The sequence below is a fragment of the Leucopleurus acutus genome (genome assembly GCF_964270905.1).
Source record: "Leucopleurus acutus genome assembly, chromosome: 11".
In the NCBI taxonomy this organism is placed as follows: Eukaryota; Metazoa; Chordata; class Mammalia; order Artiodactyla; family Delphinidae; genus Leucopleurus; species Leucopleurus acutus.
Window position 1 is genome coordinate 17,165,237 of NC_139152.1, and position 12,236 is coordinate 17,177,472.

The window sequence follows — 12,236 nt, forward strand, 5'->3', positions numbered from 1 at the left end:
TGGATTCTGTTCCTCAAATTGGAAACTGCTTTACTTGATTTTTTTTTCTGATCAAAAAGGTAACATATGTTTTTGATTTTTTAGATTACAAATTTAAAAAGACAATGAAGGAAATCAAAATCGTCCATAATCCTACTACCTAGAGTTAATCATAGGTTAAATTTTGATGCAAAGCTGTCCAAAATGTTTCTATACATCTACACACAAATGACTATATTTTTGAAATGAGAGGCCTTTTTATATAATGTATAGAACTCTACAGAAATGTTATTTTATCTTGGACATTGGAGGGTCACCTATTTTAGGGTACTCTGTGGAGATCTCCATTGCACACCCTGAGAAATGACCCTGCTTAGATCACTGTAAACTTAGGGAAGAAAACTTACTTTTTCCTTGAGGCAGTATTACACAGAGGTTCAGAGAAATAGGCATTGGAGCCTGGTTTATATCCTGATTCAACTTCTGACTCACCTGTAATCTCTGTTTCTCGGTTCCTTCATCTGTAGAATGGAGATAAAAACGGTACCTACCAAACAGGATTATTGTGAGAATTAAATTACTAAAGCACATAAAGCACTTATTATAGTATCTGTGTCACCGTAAGTAGTGTTTGCTGCCATAATTACTGTAATAATTATTATTTTATTTTTACTGATGCAATCCTAGGGACTTGCTATCAAAACCAAGTTTGCTGAAAGTTTGCAAGGTAGAAAAAAATGGCTTTCATGAACTTTAGACTTTAGGATAATAGAGTGACCTAAGAATGTTTCTTAATTATCTGCTCCAGAATTTCTTGATAGGTACTCAATAAATATTAATTATTTGCCCACGAGAATGGTGTGCTGTGGCAATGGACAAAGGTCCAGGGACATAGGCAAGGAAAAATCAAAAAGAGAGTTCTGTGTTCTGAGAGTTACCTGATATTGTAGACTTATCTGATATTGTAGCTCTCCGAAGTGAGAATATTCCCTTCTCTGTGTCCCTCATCTCTCACTCTATTGGGGCTGATAGAATAAGGGGAGTGTTTCCTTATCACCTTTGGTCTCCTGCAGAGCTGTGGCCTTTGAGTGTGCTTCTTCATTTGGCTGCAAATTCTGGGATTGAAACTTGTCAGTTACACTTTCAGACTGTGTCTGATTCTAACCTAGAAAGCTGTTGCATGAGAAAGATGGGAGAAAGATGGGTCCTTGGAAATGTCCTACAAAATACTCCTGATTGGAACAGGCTACATAACAAAAGCCATTATTCACCAGCAATATGAGGACATATGACAGACCTAGACTATCCAAAGCAATCTTGAAGAAGGAGAACAAAGGTAGAGGATATATGTCTCCTGACTTCAAGACTTAAACCACAGTAGTGGACAAAGTGTAGTGCTGGCTTAAGTGTAGTGCTGGCAAATAGAATCAAATGGAATAGAGTAGAAAGCCCCACATTAGACCCACACCTACACAGTCATTGAACTTTCAACAAAGATCCAATTTTTCAATCTAGTAGGGCTGGAAAAAAATGAATCTCACTCCCTACTTCACACCATATGAAACATTATTCTGAGATAGAGCACAGACCTAACTGTAAAAGCTAAAGCAATAAAACTTCTGAAAAAAAACACAGGCAGATATCTTTGTGATTTAGGGAAAGGCAAAGATTTTGTAGGCCATGGAAAGCAATAAACAGGAGAGAAGAAAAAGCTAGGCTTCATCAGGAGTATAGGAACTTGGGTCAGACTTCATGAGTTCAATTCTGGTGACAGAATTTACCAGCTCTATGCTCCTGGGCAATTTACTTAGCCTTTCTGTGCCTCAGTTTCCTATCTGCAGAGTGAGGATAATAGTAACACAATGAAACCTGCCTCATAGGATTGTTAAGAGGATTCAGTGTGTTAGTACAAATAAAGTGCTTTCCGTAGTATCTGGCACATAGCAAGCACTCCATAAACTTCAATCAGGCACTTTATTCAGCGAAGAGAAGCTTCCTGAGGTCTTTACCCCGGAAGCATGTTCTTCAGACACTTGATATTACCTGACTGATCCTTTGGTTAGCACAGTTTAGTGCTGAGTGCAGTGGAAGATACGTGGAGAGGGGCAGAGACGGAAGAGAGCACAGATTCCTAGGAATCAACATTGGATGCACAGGACCTGCCATGCTCTTTAGCACATGCCATGGCTGGTATGTTCTACAGACCACTTTGTCCTCGGGTGTCAACTCAATTTCTCCCACCCATGTGCCCATTCTAGAGGTAAGGTTCTAGTCAGCCACTAGGTGGTTTAGTGTGTTGGGGCATGGATAAAGGAAAAAGAAATATAGAGTCCTAGGATTTTATATGATACACATGAAGTCATTTACAAAACAGAAACAGACTCACAGATATAGAAAACAAACTTATGGTTACCAAAGGGGGAACCATAAGTTACCAAAGTGGGGAGGGATAAATTAGGAGTTCAGGATTAGCAGATATAAACTACTATATATAAGATGGATAAACAACAAGGTTTTACTGTATAGCACGGGGAACTATATTCAATATCCTGTAATAAACCATAATGGAAAAGAATTGAAAAAGAAAATGTCTACACGTCTAACCAAATCACTTTGCTGTACACCAGAAACTAACACAGCATTGTAAATCAACTATACTTCAATTTAAAAAAAGGTGTAACTTGAAAGTCAAAGGATTTTTAAAAGGTCGGAACTACTGATCTGAGCATTATTACTGAGGAATTCTTGAATGTCCTATAAATCACAGATCATAACGCCATCTATTTTACAGGGCTTAAAATATGTGTGCTTTTTCCCGCCCTATAATCCTATATTCTTGGTGTGTAAGCTCATGAAAGCAGTATTTCCATAAACACTATATCGATCATGTGCATTTTAGGAATATTCACTTAAATGGGACCCCTTTTTCCTTTGCAACTTTCATAATAGGCTGTTCTCTTTTAACTGCAGATGACACCACTCAAGTTACCTCTGATTATGAAACCAATAACAACAGTGATAGCAGTGATATTGTACAGAACGAAGATGAGACTGAATGCCCCAGAGAGCCTCTGAGGAAGACATCACCTTGCAGCACCTATACTCCTGAGGCCATGATATTCCTGGTAGCCCCCCATCACTTAACTCATTCATTTACTTGAGAAATTGGTTTCTATGACAGGAATTGGCTTAGAAATAGACCCCTGAATCATTAGGTTTGAAGATCTGTGTCACTTGGGTTATACATGTATTATAGTCCTCCCTATATGTATCAACACAATTTTTCTCTATCCAAGTCTTACTGGTATCTTAATGGTCCTATTATTTAGTGATTAAAAACAGAAGTATTCATCTCCACAACTGATTACAGATATTTCCTAACCCACTCTAAAAATGTAAATGTGCATAGGAAAATGAATTATTTCAATCAGTAAAATAATATTTTATAAATATCAAGCAATCAAAATGAAATATATTAGTTATCGTAGGGCTTCTGTTAGTTCTTCTCTAGTACCTCCTTGATTTAGAAAGTGAGACAATATTTATTTTCCTTGTTAAATTAAACCAGGTTTACATTGACACTTGCTACCCATTAAAACACCTTTTAATGATGATGTATTTTGTGTGTTTAAAAAGATCCACTTAAAGAGGATAAAAGCATACATTTGAGTCTGGTTAGTTTGGGGGAGGCAGCAATGGTAGGAAATAGTTGACTGTCATGTGATTATCAGTTGCTGCTCTCATCATTTTTCTTTTACCTGATTTACCATTTATACTTTTAAATCAAAGAGATTGTCACATAAAATAACGTATATGGGGCTTTCCTGGTGGCGCAGTGGTTGAGAGTCCGCCTGCCGATGCAGGGGACACGGGTTCGTGCCCCGGTCCGGGAAGGTCCCACATGCCGCGCAGCGGCTGGGCCCGTGAGCCATGGCCGCTGAGCCTGCGCGTCCGGAGCCTGTGCTCCGCAACGGGAGAGGCCACAACAGTGAGAGGCCCGCGTACCGAAAAAATAAATAAATAGATAAATAAAATAATGTATATGTCTCCTTATCCTCATTATTTTCTATTTTTTTGGTAAATAAACTCTTAAGAATGTCTTCATTTGGGACCAGTTATAAAAATGTTTTCTCATATATACAGTGTGTGCTTTTTGGAAACCATGGATCACATGAATTAAATTAAAATCCCTGAAAATTGTAGTAATTGTAACTCTACAGGATTAATGCTGATTTTGAAGCAGTAATATAAATTGGACCAATTAGAGTAGGGGTGATTTACTCCCCCTCCACACTCGTGTTTCTTTTTTTTTTTTAATTTATTTATTTATTTTTGCTGTGTTGCGTCTTCATTTCTGTGCCAGGGCTTTCCCTAGTTGTGGCGAGCGGGGCCCACTCTTTTGCGGTGTGCGGGCCTCTCACTATCGTGCCCTCTCTTGTTGCGGAGCACAGGCTCGATGCGCAGGCTCAGTAGTTGTGGCTCATGGGCCTAGTTGCTCCGCGGCATGTGGGATCATCCCAGACCAGGGCTCGAACCCGTGTTCCCTGCATTAGCAGGCAGATTCTCAACCACTGCGCCACCAGGGAAGCCCCTCATGTTTCTTTTGAGAGTTCAATATAAGCCAGGAATCCTCATCTCAGAAAAACTTACATAAAAATATAGGGCTAAGTTTGCATACAATTTCAGTGTTCTGAAGTACTTGAATCTTTATTTAAGAACTCCACAGAAGACTAAAAAGCAGTTATGTTAATTTATGAAAAACATCTAATTTTTCTATCACGTGTATGAACCAGGAATAGGCAGGCGCTTAATAATGTAAAATTCATGGTCTGAAACAGCATTAAGACCTTTTCTCCTTACCTTGGGGGTCGATGTTTTGTTCATTTTGATTTTTTTTTTTTTTGAAGACCACTCATTCACCCTAAAGCCATTTATTTCAAGTAACCTCCATTGTTGAATTGAATTTACCAAAGAAGGAGCAAATTGCTTTGTAGAAAAACTGCACGCTGTTAAAATATTTTTATCTTCATTACAGGACAAACCAATTCTTGCTCCTGAACCTCTTGTCATGGATAACTTGGACTCAATTATGGAGCAGCTAAATACTTGGAATTTTCCAATTTTTGATTTGGTGGAGAAAATAGGAAGAAAATGTGGCCGTATTCTTAGTCAGGTAAGAAATGCAGTCATACATATGACTATAAATGTAAAAAAAAATTCCTTGTTTGTTTAAATCTCTGTACATACTTAACATCAGTGGTGAATATTAGGTGGAGAAAGGAAATTTCAGTACCCAACACTCTGTAGATTCCTTGCTGGTGGGATAACAAAAAAAAATTAGAACTTCAAGTGAGTAGAATATCACGTTCTGCAATTAAAATATTATGTATTTTCTAAGACAAAATGGAGGGGGCAGGGATACACAAGCAAGATAGAGAAGTGATCTAAATTCATAGAATTCAGCAAAAGAAAAGCTGACCCAAGCCCTCACAAGAAGAAAGCTGCCAATTTATAAACACTAATTTATTGTCTGTGATTATTTCCAATGACTTTTTTTTTTAACTTTTGAATAGTATAGTGCTTACGCCTCATCAAAAATAAGATATGCAGTAGTGTGTTTCCTCCAGTGCTGTGAGAAACACATTAGAGTTCTTCGTATTTTAATATGGAAAACACCTTTAGGTATCACAAGAAATATAGAATACGAACTATTACTGCATAACGAGCCTTTTTTTTCCTTAAGCTCAGCTACTTTCAAGGTTTCCCAAATAAAGAAACGTTTTGTTTCTCTGAAGGAGAAAGAAAACATACAGAAATTAAGGATTTGAACATGTTTGTTCTCAATAAATAAAACGAAACAAAATGGATTTGCTCTATTATTGAGCCCCTATCAAAACTCTTAATTAATGGGGATGATGGAATAATATTTATCAGCTTATCTTAAAATATTTTAGGTGAGTTCTTACAGATTGAAGAAATATCACAGCAAAGATACTAAAGACTATCAGGTTTGTTAATATCAGATTTAGGTGAGAATTCAGGACCCACATTTACTGGAGCCTCTAACCCTTCCCTGCAAAACACTAGAAAAGAAATCACTTGTTGGACTGATTTCTACTCCATGCAATGAAGACAGGCTTTCTTCAGACCTCGGAGCAAGTATGAGTGTAGAACTTTGGGGTGAGGGTTCCTGATCCGTGAAGGTTTGAAGGAAGAAGATAGAGTGGGCTTTCCCCTTGCTCTTCAGTTCCTCAAACATGAAGTGCTAGGCTAGTCTCCAAGAAGAAAGATGTGTCCCTGCCTTAAAGCAACTCCCATTCCAACAGGGAAATTAGATGTGTGTCAAAATAATGACTTGCTACCTACAGAAGAAGTATGCTCAAAATAATTACAGTTTCCATAACATGCGGTTGTTGCCTCTCCTGGACTCTGTTCTCACCATGAACACGTTGAGAACCAGAGTGGCAGCCCTTGCACTTTGACTAAGAGATACTACCCCTTTCTTTTTTTTGTGAAAACATTTTTTTTATTAATGTAACATTGGTTTATGATATTATACAAGTTTCATGTGCACATTGTATTTCTTCTTCGGTAGATCCTACCATGTGCTCACCACCAAAAATGTAGCTTCCATCTGTCACCGCACAGTTGACCCCCTTTACCTTTTTGCCCTCTCCCATCACTACTCTGTTCTCTATGTCGACATGTTTTTTTTTTGTGGTTTGTTCATTCATTTTGTTTGTTTGTGATATTCCACATACAAGTAAAATCATTTTATGGTATTTGTCTTTCTCTTTCTGACTTATTTCACTTGGCAAACTATCCTCAAGGTCCACGCATGTTTTTGAAAATTAATAGTCCCATTTTTCTTCTCTTTCTTTCTCCTCAATGCTGAGCAGCATCTTCAGCATCTTTTATGCTCGCTGATCTTGAGGGCATGTTTAAGGGTAGCTGTTTTATCCAGTCCACCTCTGCCTCATGCCTTGGGGCCTTTTCCAGGGAGGTTTTGTATCCTACTCTCTGAAACTCATTGCATACCAGAACTCTGAGGGAGTGATTTTACCTGGAAATATGCCTTGTAATGGTGCCACAAGGAGATGTGGCAGTGGGCCAGGAAGTCTTCTTTCTCTTCTACTGGAGAGTGTGTTCCCTGGGATGGAGAGAAAAATCTCACATTGTTTTGTATTTGATGTATGTGTCACAGACTTCCCAAAACTTTACAACTTAATCTTCAAAGTAACTTGGATGCAGGTATTTCTTTAAATCTCTAGTTGATAGAAGAAAAAACTGAGACTTAAAATATACTGTTCATCTAAAGTCATATTGGACACAGGATTTGATATATCTGTATATCGGAAGTCCAGGCTTTTTACCTTCATTTCAAATCCTTTTCAGCCCCTCATAAAATGCATTTATTTATTATATTTTCAAACTCTCAGAATGGAGAGTCTGAGAAAGTAGAAAGTGGTAATTATAGCAGTTGTTTTTACAGAACAAGTGACTGTACCAAATAGCATTGCAGGTACCTAACCCCCTTGGAGTTCTGTGAATGGGGATGGTGGGGCGGGAGGGTGCAACTTAACCAGTTTTGCCACAAAATGTTTTCTAAAAGTTGTGAATACAAGTAGACAATAGAAAGATTAGATATAATTAACAATTAGATTTTTGTATCTTTTTTTCCCAGTTATCTTTCAAAACTAAATACATAACCGTATGGTCCTTACTATGTCACTGTTTATTTTTCCAAAATACAAAACACTGAACTTTGAGAAAAGACAACTTTATTTGCCTTGCTGTGGGTTTTTTTTTCTTTGATTTGAGTTTATAAGCACAAAAAACATGAAATTTTCACTGTGTAAAGGCATATTTTTTTGCACTTTAGTGAGACTTCAGGACAGCTGAAATGAATTAACTTGAACATTCCAAGAAATCACCTTTTGGCTGAGACTACACAGAAAAAGTCTCACTTCAAAAGACTTTTAAAGAGACATATGTGCAATGGAAATGATTTCTCAGCCTTAACATACTGCCTACGTTTTTGATGATTATCATGTTTATTTTAACAAATTTAAAAGGACATCATTCAGATTTTGGAAGCGTATTTACCTTTCTTGGTTACCAGTATTTACCCAGTTAACAGTGACTTTTCTTTACTCACGAGTTTGGATCATTGGCCGTTGATTTTTAACAGCTTCTTGGTGAAAATTCTCCTATTTTAAAATCATACTCTAAAATATCTTGTCTTAATTTTTCAATTCATCTTTCAAATGTTTTAAGAGAATAATAGGAAACTTCAGTCATTTGCAATCCTAACAGTATTGCTTTTCAAATAATGGTGGTAGAATTTGGAGCAGTTAAGAGCACACCGCTTGAATTCTGGTCTGATAATGTGTCAACTGTGTGATCTTTTACAAGTCATTCGACTCCTCTGTGCCTTAGTGTCTTCTGATTTCAAATGTTAGTAATTAACAGTATCTATCTCATAAGATGCTCCTTGGATGAATTAATATAAATAATTAATATATGTAAACTACTTAGAACAGGCATCACACATATTAAATGCCATATATATATACACACACACATATATATGTCAACAGCTGCAGCTGCTGTTATTGTTATAAATAATTTTTATTGAAGTAACATGCATAGTTAAATCCACTGGGTATTTACAAACAAGAACTCAAATATAGTTTAAAGCAATAGTATGCAGAAGATAACTAAAAGAAGAACTAGCTTGAAATATGACAGAAACCACAAACTTAACTTTCTGTTACATTTTTAAAGAGAGGAGGTGGAGATTTTATGTAACACAGAAAAAAGGGAAAAATTAAATATACTTGCCATTCAGAGTGAAAAAAGCACGTATACTATACGTACTCTGTTCCCAATGGGCAGCCACAGTCCTCCTTTTAGAACTTAAGTTAAATAAATTAAGACACTTCCCTGCTCCAATCTCTTCAAAGGCTCCATACTTCTCTCAGTGTAAAAGTCCTCATAATGATCAATCTGGCTGTCAAACAGCAAGATCGCAACCCACACAGCACCACTCTACAGTTACTAACTTAAATTTTACTCCTGTCTTCATTCACTCTGTTTTAGCCATGTTGGCCTTCTTGCTGTTTCTTGAGTATAGCAAACATACCTCGGGGCCTTTGCTCTGTCTTTTTCCTCTGCTTAGAAAACTCTTTCCTCAGATATCCCTGTACCTCACTCTGCATCTCCTTCAATTATTTGCTCAAAGTCACCTGAATGTGCCTCTACTAACCACCATATTTAAAACAGCAATTGCCATGTCCTCCCTTGCACTCTGAACCTCCATCCCTGCTTTCCTTTTTCTCTTTTCATGTAACATCACTTTCAGTCACAGTGTATACCTTACTAATTATGTCTATGGTTTACTGCCCTACCCTGCTAGACCATAAGCTCTTTTAAGGAAAACTTCATTGTTTTGTTCATCTATATATATGCCTTGTAGATGGAAAATTGTCTTAGAGTAGGCACTCAAAAGACATATGCTGAATGAATAAATCACTTTTTTAGTTATATATACCTGTGTATAGATGTACACAAATACATACATAATATATGTAACTGATGAACATTAAATATCTAATTAAAAAATATTAGTGAATTTGAACAGATTTAAAGTCAATAACAAAAAATAGAAAAGTAACCAGGAAGTATTATATCAAAGATTTAGAAGAAATATTTCAAGAGAATTTTAAGAAGGAATGCAAATAACAAAAAGGATGAATAATTCTTTCTTAGAGTCTCCTGAATTATAACCAGTACTGTGCGTTTGTGACATAAAGTGAGGCCACTTTAAATGGTGCTGTACTCCATTCTGCCACGTGAATAACCGTTTCTCTCCCCATTACCTTCTTCTGTGCCTTTTTCATGTTTTTCTTTCTCCCTCATTTGCATATCAAATATGCCAATTACATCCAGAGCTATTTACTTGATTTGAATCTCCAGAGCTATGAAAGTAATTGGAAGGAGAATAGATATTCAAAGGAGAAAGAAAACAATTGAGGAAAAGTAGTTTAAACATTTTTATTCATAGTGGATTAGAAATCTTTCTTCTCTATGTATTTCAACCAAGGCAACCTTTTCTCTCTCATAATTCTGTCCTCTTATTCTTCACTAAGGCACAACTCTGAATCCTTTATCCTCTAGAAAGCTTTTATTTTTAATTTATAAAATTAGTCCGAATTAAAGCTTTCTCTCATTCTTTATTTAGCACTTATATATTATACAATTAGCAGTTTACTCAGTATTATTCTCTTATTACTGATATCGCATGCAATTTAGTACCTTGATATGTTTCTAGAGTGTATACTGGATTGTTTGGCTGGCTGTTTCTTGGGTTTTATGTTTCTACCTTTAAAAATAGATTATATACCCTTTATCAGGGACTACAAGGGCTAGGACATGGAGGTCTTCAATATCTATTTATTGTTCCCAGTAAGTGTCTCTACGGGCAGTACATTAATATGGTTGATGGAATGTATACTTTTTTCCCCATTTTTCTCTTTACATCTAATACACATTGAGGGATGTTTTGTAAGGCTTTGTCTTTTTCTTTCACAGGTATCATACAGACTTTTTGAAGACATGGGTCTCTTTGAAGCTTTTAAAATTCCAGTTAGGGAATTTATGAATTATTTTCATGCTCTGGAGATTGGCTACAGGGAAATTCCTTGTAAGTACAAGAATTAATACTTTTAAAATCTATTGAATTTGTTATGGGTAATGGGGTATTGAATTATTAGCTACTAGCACAGAATTACACATTGAAAATACCCTGTATGGCCACATGGTATAGTGATTAGGAGATAATAGTTTATGTTAGAATTCTGATCCCTTTACATATCAGCTGTTGGAGACCCTGGGTTTTACTTAATCTCAATGTGCCTCATTTCTTTTTTTTTTTTTTTTTTTTTTTGCGGTACACGGGCCTCTTACTGTTGTGGCCTCTCCCGTTGCGGAGCACAGGCTCCGGACGCGCAGGCTCAGCAGCCATGGCTCACGGGCCCAGCCGCTCAGCGGCATGTGGGATCTTCCTGGACCGGGGCACGAACCCGTGTCCCCTGCATTGGCAGGCGGACTCTCAACCACTGTGCCACCAGGGAAGCCCTTGCCTCATTTCTTAATCTGTAAAATGGGGATCATAATGGCTGCTTCATAGGATTGTTATGAGGATAAAATGATGTAATAATTCTAAAGGGGTTATAATAGTACCTTGCCCATAGTAACTCCAATTTAATTGTGTGCTAAATAAATAATTAAATGTTAAATTTATTGCTCATTTTATAATATACCTCCCTCACTGGGTGAATTCTCAACCTTTATTCTGGCATCCACAGAGTTAAATCACTAACTATTCAAGTTTTTCAGTATAAGATAAGCCTGGCTGGGAGTAGAGGGGCAGGAGGATGATGGTCTAATTAATAAAATAGGAGAGACATCTGGAAGTGGTTGTAGAGAAATTACTTGGAACATTTTAAAAATCAAGATAAATGTGAAGACCAAAGAAAGGACACAACCAGGGTTCAAACTTCTGAACTTTGAATATTGTGAGAATAAGTTTGTCATTTATAATCATGAGGAATTGGAACACAGAAGAGAGATTAAACTTTCAATATGTAGCATTTCAGATTATCATCAGAACATGTAAGTAGCATTGTCCTACATGCTACAAAATAAATGGAACTGGAGAAAATGTCCGTAAATCCAATAAAAAATGTACCAAAATCATGTAGCTCTTTTAGGAAATAAATGCACAGAAAGAAAACTAGTCAAAATAGTATCAATAGGGGCTTCCCTGGTGGCGCAGTGGTTGAGAGTCCGCCTGCCGATGCAGGGGACACGGGTTCGTGCCCCGGTCCAGGAAGATCCCACATGCTGTGGAGCGGCTGGGCCCGTGAGCTATGGCCGCTGAGCCTGCGCGTCCAGAGCCTGTGCTCCGCAACGGGAGAGGCCACAACAGTGAGGCCCGTGTACCGCAAAAAAAAAAAAAATAAATAAATAGTATCAATATATTGCCTGGAGTGTGTGTTACTTAAATTGTGTTTTAACCTTTAAGTTTTAAATTTGCTTTTATATACCTTGGACTTTAGAATCCCATGTCTGTTTGTAGTTGCAAGGAGCTGAAGTTAAATAAAAATTATATGGAGACTAGAACACAAGTGTTTTCAGAAAGGGGTAGGGTAGTGCATTAACCAAGTGATCCATTATTAAGATGTTGGTTTTCA

General features: G+C 37.0%; 1 protein-coding gene and 1 long non-coding RNA gene across 2 annotated transcripts in view; one reads left to right on the plus strand and one right to left on the minus strand.

The window, feature by feature from the left end:
- The window catches only part of PDE3A (phosphodiesterase 3A), a gene marked incomplete at its 5' end in the record, with an annotated part of 299,622 nt that overhangs the window by 269,475 nt on the left and 17,911 nt on the right, over nucleotides 1-12,236 (plus strand). Inside the window, 3 exons of the mRNA XM_082849843.1 lie at nucleotides 2,950-3,104; nucleotides 5,015-5,152; nucleotides 10,573-10,684. Coding sequence (XP_082705969.1) covers nucleotides 2,950-3,104; nucleotides 5,015-5,152; nucleotides 10,573-10,684 — 405 coding nt within the window. The remainder of the gene's footprint in view (nucleotides 1-2,949; nucleotides 3,105-5,014; nucleotides 5,153-10,572; nucleotides 10,685-12,236) is intronic.
- Nucleotides 1-12,236, minus strand: part of LOC309968564 — a 152,279-nt gene that overhangs the window by 2,187 nt on the left and 137,856 nt on the right. The window lies entirely within an intron of this gene.